At 39.6% G+C, this 25,360-nt stretch overlaps 1 protein-coding gene across 1 annotated transcript in view; it reads left to right on the top strand.

Annotated features, from left to right (window-relative positions):
• The window catches only part of LOC126470339 (transforming growth factor-beta receptor-associated protein 1-like), a 176,046-nt gene that overhangs the window by 111,055 nt on the left and 39,631 nt on the right, over positions 1 to 25,360 (top strand). The window contains exons 10-11 of the mRNA XM_050098127.1: positions 10,063 to 10,270; positions 10,399 to 10,608. Coding sequence (XP_049954084.1) covers positions 10,063 to 10,270; positions 10,399 to 10,608 — 418 coding nt within the window. The remainder of the gene's footprint in view (positions 1 to 10,062; positions 10,271 to 10,398; positions 10,609 to 25,360) is intronic.

The following is a 25,360-nucleotide window of genomic DNA, read 5'->3' as shown; positions in this document are numbered from 1 at the left end:
TCCTCTATATCTATATTATCATATGTAGCTTTAATGTCTATAAAGAGCTGATCTGTGCCAATGCCGAATTTGATCATCTTCTCTAGGATTTACTTTAGAGTGTAGATATGATATACAGTTGACTTTCAATGGAGAAATCCACACTGATATGTCTCTATCTCTCTCTGAATTGTAGGAGGAAATAGTCAAATACTATATTGGAGAAGAATTCTTCATACTCCAAGTTAAGTAATGTGATCCCACAACAGTTACGCATTCTAACTGATCTTCTTTCGTATACATGGGACATATTATTCCTTCTTTCCATTGCTGAGGCATTTTCTCCTCTTCCCATACTGAAGTAGCCATCTTTAAGAAGATCCATTCTAATTTGCTACCTTCTTGGTGTCCTGCTGTGATGCAGTCTGTTCCTGCTCTCATGTTGTTTTTCAGTTTCTTCATGGCAGTTCTTATTCCTCATAGGTTTGGTGGATCTATGCCATAAGCATCTTTTTCTCCATGTACCCCTGTTGGGCTTCTTGATGCTAGTATTCTGGAATGAGTAGTTTGTCAAAGTGCTGGAACCATCTTTCACGCCGGCCGCGGTGGCCGTGCAGTTCTAGGCGCTCCAGTCCGGAGCCGCGCTGCTGCTACGGTCGCAGGTTCGAATCCTGCCTCGGGCATGGGTGTGTGTGATGTCCTTAGGTTAGTTAGGTTTAAGTAGTTCTAAGTTCTAGAGGACTGATGACAACAGCAGTTGAGTCCCATTGTGCTCAGAGCCATTTGAACCATTTGAACCATCTTTCACATATTACTTTCCACTCACTTAAAAATTTTCATCTTTTATCAGGCTTGTTTTACAACCAAAAGGTTTCTATACTACATTTACTTCTCTGTAAAACTTCGTTGCTTCATCCTTATTCCTCAGAAACTATATTTCTTCTCTGGGGAGTCTTCTTTCCAGTCCTCCAATTTTCTTTGTAATCTTCCACATCCTTCATACACTGTGATTGGTGCCCTTTATTATGCCTTGTTTGTTTCTTTCATTACTATTCTGCATTTGGCATTGAACTGTGAGGGTCTTGTGTACCTTACTTCACTTCCTAGCATTTCATTTGCTGATACCTTGTATGTGTCTTTAATTATTCTCCATTGGTATTTGATTTTACTGCATTCTCCACCATTTTTGAGTATCTGTGTTATCCTCTTGTGGTACTCTTCTCTAATTTCAGCTAATTCACAAGCTGATATATTGAGGCATACTGGCTAATGTTCCTTGCACTGCATCGGAGATTGTAGCCCCCCCCCCCCCCCCCCACTCGTGCCCGTACCAAAAAATGATCTGAATCTATATTTGGGTCTCTACGGCTCCTCACATTCGACAAATCTGATTTTTACCTTGCGTCTTGCAGCACGTGATCAGTTTGATGTGATGTTTTCCATGTTCCTTTATGTATGTCTTGATGTGGGAACGGTGTTGGGCCTGCCACCGTGCTTATGAAGTGAAGTCCATTTTTTGGTTTGGAGATCTGTTCTTTCCCCAGTTGAGCATTTAGGTCAAAAACTGTTATTTTAATGGTGTATTGTGGACAGCCATTGTATGAACTTTCCAAAAGTTCTTTCTCTTCTTCTTTGGATTCTTCTGTTTGATGCATGGATGTTAATTGTAATTAAATTTTCACTTACCACTTCAGTCTACATACATAAAATCATATCTGTGTGAGACCAATAAAGTCTTCAGAGACTTTTCTGTTCTCACACAGATATGATTTTATGTATGTAGATTAATGTGGTGAGTGAAACTTTGTACTAAGGCTGGTAATCGAGCCTGGGTCTTCTGCTTACTAGGCAGGTGGCAACTAAGCCACCTTGGCACAGCAGTTCACACAACTGCATGGATTACCCTGGCATGCCTTGCTCCTCGATCCTAATTCTTACTGCCACCCCAGTCACTGCCACCTTGCCCCTAGTAAGCAGGAGACCTGAGTTTGATTCCTGGCCTCGGTACAAATTTTTGCTCACTGCTTAAGTCTATATTCGTAAAATCATATATGTATGTGACCAGTAAAGTCTCTGAAACTGGAACATTTCATTTATGTAACTAACAGCATCTGGATTTCAGGCTGGATCCACCATTTACATTTGATGCGGAGGTACTATTCCAGAACATGGAGAGCCTCGGCAGTTCTGTTCGTGTGTAAAGGGAATTTAATGTAGACTGGTGTGGCACTGAGAATGTGGATCGAGGAGGGAGGTGTGCCAGAGTAATCTGTGCAGTTGTGGGAACCGCTGTGCCAAAGATGGCTTAGAGGCTAATACACCTGCTTAGGAAGCAGGAGATCAGTGTTTGCCTCATGGACTTGGTACAAATTTTCACTCCCTGCTTTGGTCTATATACGTAAAACTGATTACCAAATGTTTTAGTTGTTGTTGGACCATGAACCATGTACCAGACTCATGCTTTCTCTCACTGCAGCTGTAAAATGTTAGTTTCTTTCTTTTCTAGATTCAACCTTCCAGTCCACCTTACTTCTTGCAGCACTGTGATGCTCTGAGTCAGTTTCATTGTTCAATCAAGCAACTCTCTCAAGGTTCCTGGATGACATGTAGATCTCACATTACAGGTTCCCATATATAAATCTGACTTACACTTTGTGTGCCCTTTTTTTTTTTCTTCCCCAAGTCATTTGTCCATTGCTTTCAGTCCTTTCCATGCTTAGTCCATCTTCCTTAATCTGTCAGGCTTTCCTTTGTTGAAGTTTCACAACAGATTTTTTTTGCAAAGCAGGTTGTCCAACTTCTGCCACAGGACGGGGGTGATTTTTAATCACGGTATTCTTCCCTTAGCCTCTGGAGAACAAACCACAGAATCTAAAATGCATCAGCTTGTCTCTTTATTAACCCCAGCTGCCTTTCTAAAGTACTTCTTTCCCACCAAAGCTGCCATTGGGATCTTCACCTTGTTCCTGGCTAGGGGCCCTTATAAGGTATTATCATGTGGGCCAGTTGATCAAAGTTTTTTTAACATGGTGTTACTCCACTAGCTCCTTCTTCCCCACTCCTTGCAGGTCCTCAGGCTTGCCACCCGTTTACCAGAGTTCTTAAATTTTTCACAGTCATCAAAGTGTTAACTCATTTGTGTCTGATTAATTTTGGAGGCTGCTGATGTGTTTACATGATCGGTGAAAGAACTCTTGCTTACTGACTCGCTCTTCATGTTAAGTTTTTACAGTTAATTCAAGTCTTGGTTTTTGTGGTGACTACCGTGATGTGTCGCAGAAGAAAATATACAGACAAGAATATCGCTTTGCTGTATCTATCAGTAGCTGGATGTCAGCACATATGTTGGAACCCAGGAGAGAAATAAGTGAAGCCGCAATGAGGATGGGTCACCTTTGGAAGAGAACACGACACAAAGCAATAGCCAACCTAACCACAGCTGACTGATGGTGGATCGGACACAGACAAGGACAAGATCAAAGCAACCTATATAAGAACAAAATGTAAAGGGAAAACCTTCACCACAACAATGCCAACAGGCCAGGAAAAAAAAAAAGAGAAACAATCCAAATCGTGACCAGAGGGGGGGGGGGGGGGAGGGGAGGGGAGGGGAGGGGGGGGTGGAGAGAGAGAGAGAGAGAGAGAGAGAGAGAGAGAGAGAGAGAGAGAGAGAGAGAGAGAGAGAGAGCCAGGCAAGGTTGTTATCAAATAATCTGTAATACAGTGATGATAGTAATGACAATATCAGACATGAGTATGGAAATGATTGACCATTAGTTGGACAGTTGTATTTATACCGGCTGCGAGAAACACTGTTGGCTGGTTTATACATGTGGTGAGATGTGTGGTATGCTCACTGTGCGAGCACAGTGCTGCTGCAATACTACGCCATCTGACAGCCTCCTAGGTCCATTTCCTACCACGGAGCCGAATGCCAGACCTTTTTATGATAATTAGCAGTGAATCTATTGTTTCTTAATATGCTGAAGTTTGTGGAGATCAGTTAGCTTTTTTAAGGTTTGATTCCACAGTAAGTAGAAATTATTTCAAATGCTACATTACTTCTACTTGGACTAAATATTTTGTCAATAATAGTGTTTATTTGTTCTAGTATTGGTCGGTTTTGGCTGTAGAGCAATTACCAAGTTGATTTGACTGTACAATATCATGAATACAAGTCATGTGGAAATCTCATGTTGATTGTAACTAATCATGGACCCACTCATGCAGGTGAAGGATAGGATCCTATCTTTAGAACTTCTTTTCATCTTCCTTTTTTGTATTTGAAAAGTTAATCTGAATATGTAGAGATTGAGATCCAGGAATGTTTACGTGGTTCTTTTGAAAGCCCATTAGGTGAAAAAAATTAGTTTTCAAAATCACACACAGTCATGAGTGATAGGTACACACAAATAAGAGGCAAAACAGAAAACTACTGTGATTATATCATTTCCAATTAATAACTTCAGTTCTTAAGTACATTGCATACAGTAACATAAACCCAGACACCTTGAAATTTAGTTTTAGTTTTTTCATGTTCTGTGAATCATATTCATGACAAATCATCATTATACAGAATGTATCAATAGGTTCATAAATAAAATATGTTTTCTCTGTGAAAGCATGGCTGCATGCTGGCCATTTACAGAACTAGATTTCTCGCTTTCAAAATTTGAGACACACAACCCAACCACATGTATAGAGATTAGACAAAAATATGGAAACGCTGTGAGAAATGCGTGCCTGAACATAAATGAAATGCTATTGAAGCCTGCATATTGTGCTGTTGTATTTGACCATGAAATGCACCTGTGGAATGTATTAGTCATGGTCAGAATAGTGTTGTATGTAGTTGTGAGTGGATTGTATTGGAGCTAAGTGAATTAGAATGTGGACAAATTGTTACTGCTCGTATTGTGGGTGCTTTCATAACCAAGATAGCCGATGTGTTTGGCATTTCAAGAAGCGTCATGTTAAAGGTTTATACTGCATACAGAGACAGCAGAACAACATAATCTGCCAAGTCACAATGCAGACATAAGTGTGTGTTGCTTGACTGTGATGGACAATTGTTGAAGAGGATAGTGACAGAAAATCTCCATAAGTTAGGAATTGCAAGGTGAGCTGGAATTCCAAAATGACACCTCAGCTATGGAAGTGCCCATTTCAGGAAAACATACGGAAGCCATAACACCTGGACTATGGAGCGCTGGATAAAAGTCATTTGTTTGGATGAGTCTTGTTTCACACTGTTTCCAATTTCTGGCTGAGTTTATGTCTGGTGTAGGTTGCCCCAAGCATGCAGTTCAGGCTGCTTGCTGCCAAGAGTGAAACATGGTTTTTGTTTAGTGGTGACTTTGGCAGTCATATTATAGCATTCCTTGGGCTCCATGGTTATCCTGCAAGGTCACATTACTGCCAAGGATTATGTGACCATTTTGCGTGATCAGGTTCATCCCACGATACAATATGTGTTCCAAGACGAGTGGGCCCTTGCTCACACAACTGTCATGATCCAGGACTGGTTATGTCAGCACAAAGACACCACAGTCACCAGATATCAATAACATTGAGCTTTTGTGGTCTACTTAGGCAGGAAGGTTGCACAGTCACTATCTGCGTCCATCATTGTTACCTGAACTTGCCACTGTTTTGCTGGTAGAATGGTATAAGAAATACAGAATGTGTGTGTATCCATTCTGAGACAACAGGAAGCTGTTTTCATTGCCAACAGTTTTCTTGGATTATATAAGGCATGGTAATGTGTTGTGTATTTGATCTGTCCATATCTTTATCCACCCCTTGTGTACTATCTACTCATAAATTAATATATGGGATAGAAGGAGGTGTCAAGCAGAAATGATTTGAATTTGTTTTTAAAACTTTCATTATATTCCAGTACCTATAATTAACTAGTGCGTTGATCAAATGTTTTTATGGCTGCATACTTTGCTTCTTTATGTGCAAGAGTGAAGTTATGTTGTGTTTGTTATATTTAACTTGAAGGAAGACAACTTGTGAGTGAAGATTGTATTTGCAAAACCTTTATTTACAATGACTGGTTTTGCTAAAACAGAGTTACCATCATCTGATCTTGGTATAGGTTAATGCAAGCACCCAGTTAGATCTATAAATGTACTCCATATCTTAATTAGCTGGATAGTTGATGTAAGATGCGTTGGCATATCTAAATTGAAACCAGTATTTATAATATGTTTTGCCAAGTGCATCTGTCCCATATTACAAGCCACAGAGTACACCACTGATACAAGAGCACTGTGGAACAGTTCAGCGGTGCTCTTGTATGAACCACAGAGCATATCTGTTATAATGTATTTATGTATGCCACATTTTCTTTTTTTTCTTTTTTTTCCTTTCTTTTTTTTTCAAATAATGCCTAATTCTTCACAACACTTTCATAAAAGATTAAAGTATTGTGAGGCTGTTATTAGAATGCCAGAGTTTTTAAACAGTTGCCCAAATGAAGTTCGAGGATGAACAGTAGATATTATCCTTACAGCATGCTTCCATGTAATGCGTACTGTGGAAGTGCCCCATACGATTTGTCCATATCTCATCAAAGAATGAAATAATGCAAAGCAGCCCAATTTTCTGGTGGTTTCATCACCAAAACCAGCAATTACACATAGAGCAATTGTTGCTGAACTTAAGTGTTTGAGAATACCTATAACATGTGATTTCCAGTTCAAATTATGATCAGTATGCACACCCGTAAATTTTGAACATTCTGTTTCAAACGTGTCTTTAAAAATTTCATGTGTTGTCTGTTCTGTTGGGTGTGATTATGATGCTTGTATCATAAGCAAGGAGCAAAATTCTGCTTTATCACTGTGAGATGGGAGGTCATTTATATATAGCAAGACCAAAACTGAACCTTTGAATTGCCAGTTATAAGTTGCCCCCACCCAGAAGAAGATTCATCATGAGAGCTGAGGTAGCTATGTAACATGCCCCTCTGCTTCATATTAGTTAACCAAATGAGGTGATGCAGTAGCTAGCACACTGGACATGCATTTGAGAAGACAGTGGTTCAAATCCGTGTCTGGCCACGCAGATGTAGTTTTTCCATTATTTCCCTAAATCACTTAAGGCAAATGCTGGCATACTTCCTATGAAAGGGCATGGCTGATTTCCTTCCCCATCCAGCCCTAATCTGAGCTTGTGCTCCATCTCTAATGGCCTTGTCAACGGGATGTTAAACATGGATCTTCCTTCTTCCTTTCCTATCAGCTGAATATAAAGTGAAAGACTTACACATTATACCTTGAAAGTTATGAGCTTTTAAGTTTCTTTGAAAGAATGTTGTGATTTGCACATAAAAATTTATTAGACAAATCACAAAAAATCACTGTAGGTGAATCTTGGCATGTAGATATTTTAATAGATAGTCAGTGAAAACCTGGAAGGAAAGTTTAGTGGAGAGGCTGTTCTTTATATCAAATTGCGACTGACTCAGATTATTATATTTGAAGATATGCCCAACTATACTTAAAGACATTATCTTTTCCATAATTTTTGAGAAGGAAGTTAATAATTATATGGTTGATAGGTTTTAATATCTGTCCTTACTACCTTTCTGAAAATAGAGATCTTATAATGGCATACTTTACTCTGTGTGTAAGTATACCCTGTGAAAGTGATGCATTAAATTTATGATTGTTAACCCTTGAATGGGTTGCGCAGTGTACTTTCTACACATATAAAGAATAGCTATCTTTATGTTACCAAGATAAATGTGTATGAGCATAATCACAGTTTAATCATAGTTGAATTAAAAATGATAAAATAAACTTTGTTATATGAGCTAAATCACTGTTTAATTAAGCAGTAATAAAATTAACTTTTGCTGTATCACTCTCTTGCCACATACATGTGTTACCTTGGGGCATTAAACAGCATAATTGCATCAGATACCTGCCAAAAGCTTATTTGATTACTAATTGTCTCAGAGACAACTACCTCATTGTGGGACTGCGCTGCTAGCCCAGAATCTGGGTCATTTTCTTGCACAGATTGTAAATGTTTTCTCACCTAACTCACTGTTTCTTTTATATTACTGCTGCTCGCTTGGACATATGACAAGACAGCTTATCACTGTGTTAGCTGAAGCAATGATGAGAGGATAGGTACGAGCTCATATTGTCGAACAATGTCAGTACAGTACAAGGCAATGTTATTTGAGGTTGGCACAATTTATACATCGGCGTGCCCACTAGAGTGTTAAAGAGGCTTGTTACAAGTTTGGTGTTGTGGACCATTTGGTCATTACCTTTAATTCAAAGAAAACTATGGTAATTACGTAATGAAAATTCAGAAACATAGCAAATACTAAATTAATTATGCTACAGTGATACAAAAACATTCTATGTGATGCAATTGGGCAACTGGGGAACATTCTGCTTTTCTCGTGCTGGGCTGTGATGCAGTCTTGATAGTTGAACAGTCTAAAATCAACCTAATGGCACTGCATTGATTATGTTTGAAGAAGTGAACGTTCTTAAATTTCAGGAATGATAAAATATTTAGGCTACATATTATTGACATTTCCACTGGTTTTATCATTGGTAGACATTGATAGCTGTGCACCAATGCACACTAAGATATCACCACTTACTTGTGACCTTACATAAGTAGAATTGTATTTTTGCTTTGTTCAGTTGAACCATAATACCCACAATATGTATTATGTTATATAATATCATTATACATTTAGTTGGCTGTAAGTATTAAACAAAAGTAAATGTGGAAAATTTACATCCAAATAAAGGAGAAATTATGTCACTTGTGCAGCTGCGGACTCCAGTTTAAAGAAATTGGTAAAAAATCTCTCATAGTTTTTTTGGGAATGATTCCATGTTGTTTTATTGAAATAATCAATGTAATCAATACCAACAAAGAAAATTTTTTTGTTAGATATTTTTCGAGGAATTCTGTCTCCCTCCCTCCCCCCCATCTCCCTCCCCCCCATCTCCCTCCCCCCCATCTCCCTCCCCCCCATCTCCCTCCCCCCCCCATCTCCCTCCCCCCCCATCTCCCTCCCCCCCATCTCCCTCCCCCCATCTCCCCCCCATCTCCCCCCTCTCCCCCCTCTCCCCCCTCTGCCACCCCTCTGTCCCCCTCTGTCCCCCCTCTGCCTGCTCTCACTGTCTTTCAAACAAATTGATCAAGTAAAATGATTTTGTGGCCAAGATGATAGACTTGATTTCAGAGGAGTGGGCTTCAAATCTCAGTATGGCCATCCAGATTTAGCTTTTCCATCATTAATATAAACTGATAAAGGTGATGGCTAGGATGGTTCCTTTGAAAAGGATACAGCCAATTTCCTTCCCCACCCTGATCTGATCCAAGCTTGTGCTCAGTCTCTAATGGCCTTGTCATCACGTGAAAGATAAGCTTCTATCTTTCTTTTTCTTTGACATATTAAAAAATTGTGAACACGATATCTTTTGGGTGTTGTATGTTTGAGACCTGTCTATATAGGCTTGTTTGTGTTTAATATTCAACAACAGAAATGCATCAGTTCTATTAGTTTGTAGCAATTATCCACTGTAAATAATCTATCATGAAAACACAGAATTCTTCCTTAATAATTACATCTTTATCTCATAACACAGGTTAATATTGGAACCATAATGTTTTACCTGGTGGCACATTGTTTTCCAAGGGCACAAGCACTTGAACTTGATTAAATTATTCCAGTGGATCCATTAGCAGTGTAGGAGAGGGAGAAGACAGCACACTTTGCAGTGAATTTTATTGTCCCTCATTTGCAGCATGACAAGACTGTTAAAGACTGGTTTGTTTGCACCCTTAGTCTTACATCAGGCACAGGTTACATTTACTGTATTGTGTAACATTATGTTCCCTCATATTTATAATAAAAATATATTAACTGATATATTATGATTTCATTCAAAGCTGCATGCTCTTTTTGCTAGTACTGGTGTTTTTAATGTTGTTTCATACTTGTAGTATAGCTTTTATTTAATAAAATTCAGAATTAAAATCACATAAAAAAGAACATTATATTTAAAGAGTAACTACTGTGTTTTTTTTTTACAGTCTTAAAGATACTGATCTTATATGGAGGTATGCAGACTATGTCTTAAGCCAAGATGAAGAAATTGGTGTTGGTGCTTTCACACTGCGTTCACAAGATACTCACCAGGATGGAGCTCTGAAGCCTGATGTGGTGGTAGAATATCTTTACCGTTACCCAAAAGCAGTAATAAAGTACCTCGAATATATAGTACTAGACAAGAATTTGCAGGTAACTACAACACCACGTATCTGATGATTCATGGCAGTCACAAAATAGTCAAAGTGAGGCTTTGCTGTAATGCAGTGGAAGATCAGTCATATTTTGTCCCTTTAACTAGTATACTGTTTATTTTTCAGGTTGAAAAGTTTCACACTCAGTTAGCTATTTTGTATTTAGAAAACATTGCAAAGCTCCAAAAAGATGGAACTTCACTGGAAAATATTAAAACTATTAGACTGAAACTTCAGACATTGCTTCAGACTTCGAACCTTTGTCGCACGCAGCTCTTGTTGGGGAAAATGCTTAACAGCAACCTGCATGAGGAATGTGCAGTATTGTATGGAAAGGTATTTCATCACTTAAATATTGTGTTGTTAATTTTTACAATTCCTTATATGTTCAGCCTTGCACCCCTAATAAGGAACTATACAACATCCTTTCAATGCCAGTACTAAAAAGTAGATAACTAGATTGACATAAAGCAGTAGTTCACAACAATGGCTCCTTGTTGTATAAATGTTCTATCTCCAATAATAGCATTACTTAAGATGATTTTACATAGAAATTTTGAAATATTCCACAAGAGAGCTAGGTTCAGATCTTGTTCTGAGTGTCTTGGTTCAAGTTTCCTGCATTTCCCTCCTCTTAACTTAAGGATAATGTACTGGAAAACTTTCTTCACGTTAACATTCCAGTGCAAAAAGTTTGACTGTTTTGAAGCGTTTGGACTGTCCTTCGATACAATGCACTATTTTGAGAGTTTTGTTGAAGCAACTGAGTTTCATTATGAGGTGCATTCAAATGAAACCCAGTCACTAGTGTAAGGTAACAGTCATGATTTTATTAACTCAAAAATGTGTTTATATACTGTACACATACTCAAAAATAGTTGCCAAAACTGTTGGCCCATTTATCCCATTGCAACACTAGCCAGTCGATTCCATCCTTGAAGAAGCTAGTAGGCTGCTGTCTGATCCAGGCCTGGACCCAGTCACACACTTCATCATCTGTTGTGAATCGGCCGCTAATAGTTTGTTTTAGAGGTCCAAACAAATGAGTCACACGGTGGAAGGTCAGGCCTGTATGGTGGATGTTCCAGCATTTCTCACTGAAACTGCTGCAGTGTTGTCGTCACCGCATTGGCCGTGTGTAGGTGAGCATTATCATGCAGGAGGATAATAACATTGGACAACATGCCTCGGTGTTTTGGCTTGATGGCTTATGTAAAGTTCCTTAAAGTGGCTTGATAACGCTGGGCATTGATGGTGGTTCCCTGTTCCAGGAACTCGACAGGCAGTGGGCCCTTACGGTCAAAAAAGGAGGACATCATGACCTTACCAGAACTGGTGTGCATGTTGTTTGTTTTCTTTGGAGGTGGTGAAGTAGCGTGCTTCCACTGCTTGCTCTGACGCTTGCTTTCCAGTTCAAAATGGTGACACCATGTTTCAGCACCTGTGACAATATGCGACAGAAAGCCGTATTTCTCCTCATGATAATGTTGCAGATGACTCAAAGACAGCACCATTTGAGTATTGTGCTGTTCAGCAGTCAGTTGGTGGGGAATCCACTGCGCACAGATTTTTTGAAAGTTCAAGTGTTGATGCATTATGGTGTGGGCAGTGCTCATGCTAATATGCTGTAACCGATGGATCTTGTCCATGGTGATTCTGCGGTTGTCCAAGACTAAATCATTCACTTCCACAACCATTTTCAGTGAGATGACACGATGAGTCTGTCCAGGACGAGCATCATCTTCCAGTGACTCACATCCCTCAAGGAATCATTGGCGCCATTCCACAACACTTGAATGACTCAGACTGTACTCACTGTACGCAGCCTTCATCTGTCGATACATTTCACGGCCTCCAACTCCCTCCGCCACCAGAAATTGAATGACTCCCTGTTGTTCCTACTTACTCACATGTTTGGTAGTGGACGATAACATGTGTGAGCACCTTCTCTTCGGTGTGAAACCACACTGGTGGTATGCAACATCAAACGGTGTGCATACTTCAGTCTCTCTACCAATAGATGGCGCCACCATACCCATAATTATATGGTGCCACCTTATGTGTAAGACAAAGGTAGATGCACTGACCTGGTTTCATTTGAAAGAACCTCATAGCTAAAATGTTATGTGGGTGTTTTGATTTTGTGTCTAGTGTATTCCATCTAATATTCTGTAATTGGTTTAAAAGGAAGAAAAAAGATTTTGGTAAGTGATAGTTCCCAAAGGGACAAGTATTTTGCAGTCTATCGGATATTGACAACTTTTTATGTAAATAAACATTAGAGCAAATATTTTTTTATGTAGTTATGGGCTTTTCTTCCATTAACACTGTAGAGTGATAGAAAGAATGATTACAGTGATATAAGTTGCCTATGTTTTACTCTTAACTTTGGGCAGAATGTGTGCTGATTGTACCTGTAATGTCGGGATTGCTAGAATAGTGTCATTTAACCTCCAAACATAGACTAACATGACAGAAATTGAGAAACTGTGCTGTCAGGAGATGCTGTTTGCAGACATTCATGAAACACAGTTGTGTTGTTGTTGTTGTTGTTGTTGTTGTTGTTCTTGTGGTGGTTATCAGTCCTGAGACTGGTTTGATGCATCTCTCCATGCTACTCTGTCCTGTGCGAGCTTTATCATCATCCAATACCTACTGCAACCTACATCCTTCTGAATCTGCTTAGTGTATTCATCTTTTGGTCTCTCTGTACTACGGTTTTTACCCTCCACACTGCCCTCCAATACTAAATTGGTGATCCCTTGATTCCTCAGAACATGTCCTACCAACTGATCCCTTCTTCTAGTCAAGTAGTGCCACAAACTCCTCTTCTCCACAGTTCTATTCAGTACCTCCTCATTAATTATGTGATATACCCATCTAATCTTCAGCATTCTTCTGTAGCACCACATTTCGAAAGCTTCTATTCCCTTCTTGTCCAAACTATTTATCATCCATGTTTCACTTCCATACATGGCTACACTCCATACAAATACTTTCAGAAACGACTTCCTGACACTTAAATCTATACTCGATGTTAACAAATTTTGTCTTCTTCAGAAACACTTTCCTTGCCATTGCCAGTCTCCAGTTTATATCCCCTTTACTTCGACCATCATCAGTTGTTTTGCTCCCCAAATTGCAAAACTCCTTTACTACTTTAAGTGTCTCATTTCCTAATCTAATTCCCTCAACATCTCCTGACTTAATTCGACTACATTCCATTATCCTCGTTTTGCTTCTGTTGATATTCATCTTATATCCTCCTCTCAAGACACTGTCCAATCCGTTCAACTGCTCTTCCAAGTCCTTTGCTGTCTCTGACAGAATTACAATGTCATTGGCGAACCACCAAGTTTTCATTTCTTCTCCATGGATTTTAATACCTACTCTGAATTTTTCTTTTGTTTGCTTTACTGCTTGCTCAATTACAGATTGAATAACATCGGGGAGAGGCTACAACCCTGTCTCACTCCCTTCCGAACTAATGCTTCCCTTTCATGTCCCTTGACTCTTATAACTGACATCTGGTTTCTGTACAAATTGTTAATAGCATTTCGCTCCCTGTATTTTACTCCTGCCACCTTCAGAATTTGAGAGAGAGTATTCCAGTCAACATTCTCAAAAGATTTCTCGAAGTCTACAAATGCTAGAAACATAGGTTTGCCTTTCCTTACTCCTTTCCTTACAACAACAACAACAACAACAACAACAACAACAACATACATCTTGCTCACCAGACGGTAGAGTTTTGTCAGGGCTGGCTCTCCCAAGGCTGTCAGTAGTTCTAATGGAATGTTGTCTACTCCTGGGGCCTTGTTTCGACTCAGGTCTTTCAGTGTTCTGTCAAAGTCTTCAAGCAGTATCATATCTCCCATTTCATCTTCATCTACATCCTCTTCCATTTCTATAATATTGTCCTCAAGTACATCACCCTTGTATAGACCCTCTGTATACTCCTTTCACCATCCTGCTTTTCCTTCCTTGCTTAGGGCTGGGTTCCCATTGGAGCTCTTGATATTCATAGAAGTGGTTCTCTTTTCTCCAAAGGTCTCTCTAATTTTCCTGTAGGCAGTATCTATCTTACCCCTAGTGAGCTAAGCCTCTACAGCCTTACGTTTGTCCTCTAGCCATTCCTGCTTAGCCATTTTGCACTTCCTGTCAATCTAATTTTTGAGATGTTTGTATTCCTTTTTGCCTGCTTCATTTACTGAATTTTTTATATTTTCTCCTTTCATCAGTTAAATTCAATATTTCTTCTGTTACCAAAGGATTTCTACTAGCCCTCTTCTTTTTACCTACTTGATCCTCTGCTGCCTTCACTACTTCATCCCTCAAAGCTACCCATTCTTCTTCTACTGTATTTCTTTCCCCATTCCTGTCAGATGTTTCCTTATGCTTTTCCTGAAACTCTGTACAACCTCTGGTTTAGTCAGTTTATCCAGGTCCCATCTCCTTAAATTCCCACCTTTTTGCAGTTTCTTCAGTTTTAATCTACAGTTAATAACGAATAGATTGTGGTCAGAGTCCACATCTGCCCCTGGAAATGTCTGACAATTTAAAACCTGGTTCCTAAATCTCTGTCTTACCATTATATAATCTATCTGATACCTTCTAGTATACACAGTTATAAAATGAAATACCCTTCTTCAGACACAGAGCTTACTACTTAAAAGCTGGACAAAAAAGAAAGAAAATGAAGGAAATCAGGACAAATTGGAACATACAAAATTCTGATTGACGGTATGGAGACATTGTGTGTCTTCAAGTTTTAAATTTTTATTTCACAGTGATCTCATTTATCCACAGTTGCTCCATATTTGAATTCATTTGTAATAAATACGATATCATTTGAACTAATGACAGAATTTCTTGTGCACTGATCGGAACATAAAAGAATTTGAGTAATATGGACATTTTGTTAAGATGCATAATGTTATTTCCATCTGAGAAGTCTGCCAGCATTAAGACTGTGAAGCAATTTCATGAGTGGTGCACACAGAGTGCTACTTAAGAGCTGAATCTGACTAACAAGGGGAGGCCGCCAATTGTGAAATTCAGATTCGATTCATACTGCGCATAATAAAAGCTCATGGCCAGAGGTGTAATGTGGCAAAGCACCAAGATGCACTTCTCAGCCGTTGTCGAGAAAATCGACAGTTAAAATAAACCGTTGCGGTGAAATACTCTCTACGATTAATGATTTTCTACGGCGGCGTGGCGCTATATGTATTAATTGTCTTCATAATGTTAACCACGTATAGTTAACGGAAGACGTAGAAACGATATTGCGAAACGAATACATATAGCGGACGTTAGAATTAGAATAGAAACCTGACGAACACAAATTTTCTGTGGCAGGTATGAAATATAAACTCCGTTACTCGCTCGTTACACTTGAAGGACAGATGTCGAATGGGCCAAAACGAGCCGCCGCATAATAGCGTAGTTGCCTGCTAACTTCGAAAGAAGGTAGATGCGGTCCCTAGCGCAACTTATAACATCGTCGAAAATCAGTATATGCATGTTGGTGAAGGCGGATCGCTCTCCAATTGTACCGCCTCCATTTTTCCGTTTGTTTAACAAGGTGTACCAAAGCTCATTGATTTTCGACGATGTTATAAGTTGCGCTAAGGACCGCATCTACCTTCTTTTGAAGTTAGCAGGCAAGTACGCTGTTATGCGGCAGCTCATTTCGGCCCATTCAGCATCTGTCCTTCAAGTGTAACGAGCGAGTAACGGAGTTTATATTTCATACCTGCCACAGAAAATTTGTGTTCGTGGGGTTTCTATTCTAATTGGAACGTTTGACTTACGCTATACATATTCGTTTTGGAATATCGTTTCTACGTCTTCCGTTAACTATACGTGGTTAACATTATGAAGACAATTAATAACATTTGTGAAATACAACTTTGTTTGCGGAAAACATAATGATGTTCGAAGTCGCCAGTTTTTCCATGACAAACGACTTTCAACAACTTATTATATGCATAATTGTTGCAACTGATTGCCGGAAAAAATACAAAAAACAAATACTAAAAAAAAAAAAAAAAAAAGAAAAAAAAAACGTTGCGTGGCGCGAGATTCGATCCGCCGACCTTCAGATCATGAACCCGAGCGCTTACCGCTGCGCCACGATGCCGTAGAAAATTATTAACCGTAGAGAGTATTTCACCGCAACGGTTTACTTTAACTGGCGATTTTCTCGACAACAGCTGAGAAGTGCATCTTGGTGCTTTGCCACATTACACCTCTGGCCATGAGCTTTTATTATGCGCAGTATGAATTGAATCTGAATTTCACAATTGGCGGCCTCCCCTTGTAAGTGACATAAGGTGACAGTTATTTCCACGAATTATGCTGGTGCAGTAAGTTGGGATAAATGTAAATGTGGAACATGAACAAATTGTTCTTTTAAGGAAGAGACGAAAGACAGGACTGAACAGGGCATGACATCACATATAGCCAGGTGCCATGAGAATATTGTGACATTTGAAACAGTGGTAAAGGTACAAAATATGACACACAACTGAGCATAGATTATGGGTTACTTTTACCGAACAGTATGTCATTTCACTAGTGGAATACAAAACTTCAGCACAGGGTGCTATCTCCTCAAATGACAATAAGATACCTGCCAACATCCAATATTATGGGTAAGACAATCCAGCATCTGCCTGTACCGAGCAAGGTGGCGAAATGGTTAGCACACTGGACTCACATTCGGGATGACGGCAGTTCAATCCCACATCTGCCATCCTGATTTAGGTTTTCTGTGATTTCCCTAAATTGCCTCAGGCAAATGCCGGGATGATTCCTTTGAAAGGGCATGGCCGACTTTCTTCCCCTTCCCTATCCGATGAGATCGATGACTTCGCAGTTTGGTCTCCTCCCCCCAAATCAACTCAACTCAACCCAACCCCATCTGCCTGCAGTCTAGGTTTGGGCTGGAGAGGGTAGTGCATGTCTGTGAAGATCTTAGTAAGATTTTCAGAATACTGAGCATAGGGTTTCTCATCAGTGCAGCTGCGCCGTCCACAGGTGACCAGACTATATGGGAGTGACTTTGTCTTGTGGAAGGAATGGCAGGTGCCAAAATCCAGTTACTGCTGATGGGTTTGATATGGATGGAGGTTTGTTTGTATGGAGCCATCAGAAAGGCAGAGGTCATTATCTAGGTAGATGTCAAACTGGGCTGAGGAGGACCAGGTGAAGCAGAGGGGTAAGAAGGTGCTGAGACTACGGAGAAATAAAGACCAGCAAAAAATGCTGCTGTCAGACCACAAAAAGGTGAATAGTTCCTCTTAAAAAAAGTCTGACAGAAAAGTGGGTAACCAGCTGCCTCAACCCCCATTCTGCCATCCTCACCAAATTTTTGGCGTGCAAAGATATTCAAGTTCTTTCGACACAGAAAATTGTAAATCATTTACCAAATCTGTCTTTGTAATAAAGCCTTCATACTCAGCATCTCCCTCCACTGTCACTGTCAATATTTCTTTCGTTCTCCACTGTCTCTTTTTCTCCCACTGACACTTTCTCCAGTCGGTCTCCCACTGTCAGTGTCACCATTCCTTTCTTGGGCTCTCCCTTACCACTGTGTCCTCTGCCACTTTCACTGTGTCTCTGCCCCACTAACATTCCCTTTGTCCTGTTCTTTTTCTCTCCCATTGTCACTGTCTCTTTCTTCCTTTCTTACAGTCTGCTGTGCTTCTCTTAAACCACCATTGTCTCCTCTCCACCCGTGTCCTTGGTGAGGGTGTGCATGGGGTTGTGACCCCTAGACAAGGAAATTTCAGTGAGTGAGTATTCTCTTTCAGTGCCATTGTCTCTCACCATCACTATCTCCTCTCTCTCTCTCTCTTTGCCTTCCACTTCTATCGACTTCATCCATCTCTCTTTCTTTTTCACTGCCATTTTCTCCCCACTAGACCATCTCGTCTCTCTTCCACTGTCACTGCCTGTCTGCTACTATCTGAAGCATTAAAAAAGTGCAAATATGTTCGCATGGTAAAATTTTTGGTGAGGAAGGTGGAATGAGGATTGAGGCAGCTGGTTCCTCACTTTTCTGTCAGTGTCTTTTAAAGAGGAACATACTTGCCTTTTTTGTGGTCAGGCAGGAGCATTTTTCCACTGGTTCCCTCCTTTTCCCCACTACAGCAAGATGTACTGATGATATAAAATGAAGTCAATACACATTCATGTACTTTGACACATATAAAAAAAATAAATAGATATGCATATTAGAAGGTGAACACAGAATGCAGGATGGTTCTTTTTGAATGAATGGGAATTGCCATTTGTTTCATCCAAATACAAAATATTGAGTCCTAAGTTACATTCAATGAAATGTTGAAACTGCTGTCTGAGAAATAAAAACAAAAGGTTTTAAAGCGTTACAACAAAGGTACCGTGTAAAGTGACAACACATAAAATATGTGCATCATATAGTTTAAAGTGAGTGCAGGACTTTCATTCAACACATGTTCACTTTATACTGAAACTTTTCTTTATACTATTTTACATATAAATGCACAACATTTTAGGGTACAATTACAGTATACCGAAAAAATGTCGTGTTTGATTCGCAAGTACAAAGAGTTTTATGTGACAAAATTTTATGTAAATATTATGAAAAGGATAGATTTCTACTCACCACATAGTGGAGATGTTGAGTCACAGGCAGGCACAACAAAAGCACTACTAAACATATAAAGTTTCAGCCAGAACGCTTTCTTCTGAAATAGACAACACACACACACACACACACACACACACACACACACACACACAGCTCACACACATGACCACTGTCTCTGGCTGCGGGGTCTGGCCCAGAGAGAGAGAGAGAGAGAGAGAGAGAGAGAGAGAGAGAGAGAGAGAGAGAGAGAGAGAGGGGGGGGGGGGGGCGGCATGGCACATTGTCTATATTGGAAGGAGGTCTTCTGCCTATATAGGCATGAAGTGCTCATTATACAGACACAGCAAGCCATAAAGTTTTATTGGTGAAAAAATGGCAACTGAAAACATGGTTTGATGATGACCTCAGAACCTCAGCGATGACCCCAGAACCCTTGCCATTGTTCACAATGTCAGTTAAAACTAAATTTACCCCTCAGACTGAATATTACTTGCATGATAAATTTGAAGCTATGGATCTCAGTAATGGATGGTGATATAAAAAAAGGTTTAAAGGGTCTCTGAGAAAATAATCTTAAGAGCATATGGTAAAAATTTTGGCGATTTTCAGTGAATGAAAATGATAGAAGTGGCCATCCCCACAATTGGTACTTTTGGTACCCAAAAATTGTGGTTTTTATGGTATGCTTTGATAATGAATACAGATAGAAAATGCTTAAATGGCATTTCTAGATGATTGTCTAAAGAATGTACAGTTAAAATTTAAGCCATTTGGTATCACATTTCTATGCACCCCTTTTTGGAACATATTGCTACTGTGTGCTGTTGTGCACATACCGATAGAGTTTCTTGCCCTGGGTGCAGGTCACGAAGGTATTGTTAGCGAACCTGAATCAGTAAGGGGTTTGGAATTTTGGGTGGTTAGGAAGGTTTCCTATAGATGGCACAAAGGGGATGCCATGTAGGTGCCGATGGCAGACCATGGATTTGTTTGTAAATATTCCACTCAAAGGAAAAGTAATTATGTGTGAGGGTGTAGTTAGTTAGTTATTTATTCAAGGAATAAGGTGGAAGGTGACCAGGTGGTAGTTAGATGGCGCTAGGGGATGGTAATGGTAGGATGAAAGTATGAACTGGGCAACCAGTGTTCAGTGTTGGATTTTGGGTGGCTTTGGTTGGAGGGATTAGTGGAAAAAAGTGTTTTGTCTGTAGAGTTCAGGAGAATGAGAGTAGGTCTTTGATAAGTCCAGCATGGTTGTAACTGGCTGTAGGGCAGATGGTGAGGGCTTTGGATAGGACTGAAACTTCTGTAGGTTTCAGGTTTTTCGCAGACAGATTGACAACAGTGTTTTGGGTTTCTTTAGGTAATGGGTTTTGTGGGCTGTTGGGAGGGAATTTTTTGAGAATATGGCTGCTGGAAAAGGTCAGCAAGGCATAGTCTGGATGCTATGAGAGATGGACTTGGGGGTTCACTGGGGGCAGGTATCAGTGGACAGTGGTGCCCTGTGACCAGTGGTGGCTGATACCACACAATATAAAATATTTTCTGTGATTGATTGAAAGAAAATATTAAGTGTATACTCATAGCATTTTAGTTTCTGACACTATTTTGTTACCCGAAATGCAGGTTTAACCATGCACAATGCAAAAGCACCACCACCACCACCACCAGAAATGCCTTGACACTAGAATCTGCATTCCATGGAAAGCATTGTCAAAATGTTCATATATGCAAAATCCCCATAGCCGTGTTGTCATTATATTAAGATAAAAATTAAAACAAAGGGTATAAAAATTTTGTGATCACTTGTCTTGTAACCTTGTCCTCATCTTAAAATGCAACCTGTCAGTAACTGTAGTTCAGAGAAAATAAATTGGCATATGCGGATTGTGAATCTTGTTAGTGTCACAGAGATAGTCATTTGTGTACACAGTCTCTTTTCCTCCAGGAAATGCACATCCTGATTTAAACAGATACGTGACATGACCTTGAATGTCTTGTGCACATAATCAAGGATTTGGACACTTCCACTAAGTATCAATGATATCAAACACAGTGTATGGAAATTACTGAGATTCTTAATTATGTCACATACACTTCATGCCTCAAAGGCACCCTTATCACTAATATAACTGGTATTTGTAACAGTTCCACAAAATTGGAAAAAATGTTATTTCCATTGTGCTTAAACTTTGTCCTGGGAAAGATAATAACATGGAAGGAATCCATGAAAGGAGGAGTGGAAGAGATTTGCTTTGCTCCAAAGAAACGGGTTTTGAAGATGGAGTGGGTAAACACTCAATGATTTTGGCATTGTTAGCCAACAGTAGAGAACAAGCTCTAATAATGCTGACAAAACTACATGAGATACCAGAAAGAACAGGACTCATGATATTTTATGAAAAAGTGGAATACAAGGAGTACAAACACGATGGAGAAATCCATCTGAATGCAAGGTTCGGAAAAATCAAGAAAACAGATACAGTCAAGTATCTTGGTGAATGAATCCAACTGAATGGGCTTGATAAAGAAGCAAAGGATGAGCCAGAAAGATACACTATCATACAGGTTATTACAGAATAGATATAACAAAAGAACCATTTCCTGCAATGCAAAGATTTGACACATCATCACGGTTATTAAGCCAAAAGCACTTTACAGTGTAGAATGCCTGATATTGAATAAGATAGGTGAAATGGAAACACCAGAGGATGATGAAAGAAAAATGTTTGGAAGATCCTCAGACAGAAAAAAAGAAATGATGATACATGGAAGAAGATGAGAAATTGATCTGTAAAAACAAGTGGAGGCGATCACAGACACTGTATGCAAGGCTGATGTTTTATGACTACCTCTTCAGAATGAGTGAATGTAGATTGACAAATAAAATCAATTGCATCATCAAACTGAAAGCAACTTTAAAATGAATTGAGGAAAGAAGACAGAAAATGGAGAAATTTGGGCTCAATCAGAAAGAACTCTGGGATAAAGATGTGTTTCAAATGAAGGTTGAAAGCTTCAAGGGGTTCCATTAAAAACAAAGTACAAAGACCAAGACCATCTAGACAGAGGAGAGCAGGAGGAACCTGAGCAAAAGAATGAAGAGATTCTGAGAGGAGAAAGAAAGACTAAACGGCAAACTGGATGTTCCCATAATCTGCTTTAGGCTGAAGTTGAGGGAGGGGGATGTTCATTTAATATATTTTTATTTTTTGCACTTTGCACTGTAATTTCCAATTGTTTTAACAGATCCAGTTTCCTAAAAATATTTCACACGTGCAAGATTGTGAAACCCTCTTCAGTTCCCAACAAAGCATGGCCAGTTACAGAAATGTACAAGGACACAGGTACCTTTTGCAAATTATTGAGCTGAAATGCATTCTTGTGTGAACTTTATTCTGTTTTGAAGGACCTGCCAGTTTGACCATTTTAATTTACATGAAAAGTGTTGCACCGAATTTTGCAGTCACCTGCTTTCTTAATCTGGTCAGTTTTCTGTTTTAAGAGTTTATATGATAACACATTGTTCATATCAAATACAACTTGAATCTTAAACTGCTTAAAATGTTATCTGCCTTCTGTAACAAGTTACTAAAATATGGAATTAGAATTCTCTTAACATTGAGTTTAGCATTCCTGTTTTGTGCTTTGCATCTTACATATTAATTAATCACCATGTTTTCTTGGTGTCCACTTCCTTTGGATAACTGTAGTAATATTCAGGCCCATATTCTTTACCCATAAAAATTCTGAGTTCTCTGTCTACTAGACAATAACAAAGGGCAGATTGTTTTCCATTGGATGAAAAGATTTATTGTGTGTCAAAATATCCATTGTTGTAGACTTCCATACACTCTATATGTGCCTACTTTCTTGATTCTCAGTATTGGTACAAATGGCTCTGAGCACTATGGGACTTAACATCTATGGTCATCAGTCCCCCAGAACTTAGAACTACTTAAACCTAACTAACCGAAGGACATCACACACATCCATGCCCGAGGCAGGATTCGAACCTGCGACCGTAGCAATCGCGCGGCTCCGGACTGAGCGCCTAGAACCGCTAGACCACCGCATTCTCAGTATTCAGATCAAGGAATTACAGTTCACTATTATTTTCATATTCAGTGGTAAATTCAGTTTTATCATGCAAGATACACACTAAGGCGAGAGATAGATAGATAGAGAGAGAGAGAGAGAGAGAGAGAGAGAGAGAGAGAGAGACTATGAAGGACTATACAAGTGGGATGGAAATCGGTAGACGTGACATACATGTACAGACAAACAACTGATTATAGTTTCAGAAAAATTGAATGATTTATTCAGGAGAAAGAGCATCACAAATTGAGCAAGTCTACAATGTAGTCTACAAAGGAGTTATTCAGTTTGGCATTGATTGACAGAGTTGTTGGATGTCCTCCTGAAGGATCTTGTGCCAAATTCAGTCCAACTGATGCATTAGAGTTCAAAATCCTAGCTGGTTGGATGGCCTTGCCCTTGGAGGGCCTAGCCCATAATGGTTCAAACATTCTCAGTTGGGGAGAAATGCAGTGATGTTACTGGTATAGGTAGGGTTTGACAAGCATGAAAACAAGCAGTAGAAACTCTTGCTGTGTGCAGGTGGGTGTTATGTTGCTGAAATGTATGCCCAGGATGGCTTGTCATGAAGAGCAACAAAATGGGGCATAGAATATCGTTTATGTACTGTCGTGCTGTAAGAGTGCCACAGATGGCAACCAAAGGGGTCCTGCTATGAAATGAAATAGCACCCCTGACCATCACTACAAGTTGTCAGGCCGTTTGGCAGTTGAGTGTCTGGTTGGTATCTCGCTACTGTCCGGGGCATCACCAGACATGTCATCGCTGGTTATTAGAGCCTGGAATCTCATTGACTGGAGTAAAATTGTGTTCAGTGATGAGTCCAACTTCGAATTGAGCCCCAATGACGAGCGAAGACATGTCTGGAGACACCCTGTACAGTAGTGGGCTACCAACCTAACTGTCACTCACGATATGGTCCAACAAGCAGGAATATGGTCTGGGGTACCATTTTATTTCATAGCAGGACCCCTTTTGCTGCCATCTGTAGCACCCTTACAGCTCAGTGGTATGTCAATGACATTCTTTGCTCCATTTTGTTACCATTCGTGGCAAGCCATGCTGGGCTTAAATTTCAGCAAGATGATGCTCTTGTGTACATGGCGAGAGTTTCTACTGCTTGTCTTCATCCTTGGAAAACCCTATTTTGTCTAGAAAGGTCACCAGATCTCTCCCTAATTGAGAATGTTTGGAGCATTATGGGCAGGGCCCTCCAGTCAACTCAGGATTTTGATGATCTAACATTCCAATTGGACAGAATTTGGCAGGATATCCCTCAGAAGGACATCCGACAACTCTATAAATGCTTGCCAAGCTAAATAGCTGCTTACATAAAGGCCGAAAGTGGGCCAGTGCAGTGTAGACTTGCTCAATTTATGAAGTTCTTTCTCTCGAATAAAACATCCAATTTTTCTGAAATTGTAATCATTTGTTTGTCTGCGCATGTATGTTACATTTACCAATTTCTGTCACATTTGGATAGTTCCTTCATGGTGTGTCACTTCTTTTGTCTTAGAGTGTATTAAATTTGTTAACAATCTCCATAATTTATCATTCCCTGCCATCTACTAACAACAGAGTATTGTCTACAGAGTGCTTGTAGTACCGTCAAACGGGGTGATTTTGGACACTGGGGCTAATTCGGACAGTATGGCTTATTTGCTCTTTGTTACTGCGTAGAAACAAAGAGTTACTTATTTTTACATCCATGCACCAGTTATTTTAAGCACAAGATTGCATTTATCACTTTCCACAACTTTTATTTTGTGTCAATTGTTTCCCTAGGTGAATAAATGACGAACAGTCTCAGTGTTAAAGATCCATGCATTTTCGTGAAGTGGAAACTTTCTATTGTTGCGCCAAATGGGAAGTTACTGTATCCATAATTGTTGACGTGCTCAGTGGCTAACAGCATTGAGACAATTTCTGTACAAGTTTGTAGAGTTTCTCGTGCAAGGTTATCAAATAACGACGGTTTTTGTAATACTGTGTACTGTGTGGGGTGATTTCGGACAATGCCAAGAATGTATAAGAGCAGGAGAGGTGCTACAGTATGGTGTAATTATGACCTGGAACATTTAGATAAAGCTGTTCGTGATATTCAGAGTGGTAAATTATTGTACAGAAAAGCATGTGATTTGTATTGTATACCTAAATCAACCCTACAAAATAAAGTGCAGGAAGCGCATCCGAAAAACATGGGAGGACAGCCAGTGCTAAATAGAGAAGAAGAAGAAGAAGAAGAAGAAGAAGAAGAAGAAGAAATGATGTTGAAGCAAGGTATCTTGAGGGCTGCATATTGGGGATTTCCCTTCACTAAATTGGATATTAGATATTTAGTTAAAGGCT

Source organism: Schistocerca serialis, chromosome 3 (genome assembly GCF_023864345.2).
Source record: "Schistocerca serialis cubense isolate TAMUIC-IGC-003099 chromosome 3, iqSchSeri2.2, whole genome shotgun sequence".
Lineage (NCBI taxonomy): Eukaryota > Metazoa > Arthropoda > Insecta > Orthoptera > Acrididae > Schistocerca > Schistocerca serialis.
Note: the sequence above shows the minus strand (reverse complement) of the source record. Positions and strands in the feature narration are given on the sequence as shown.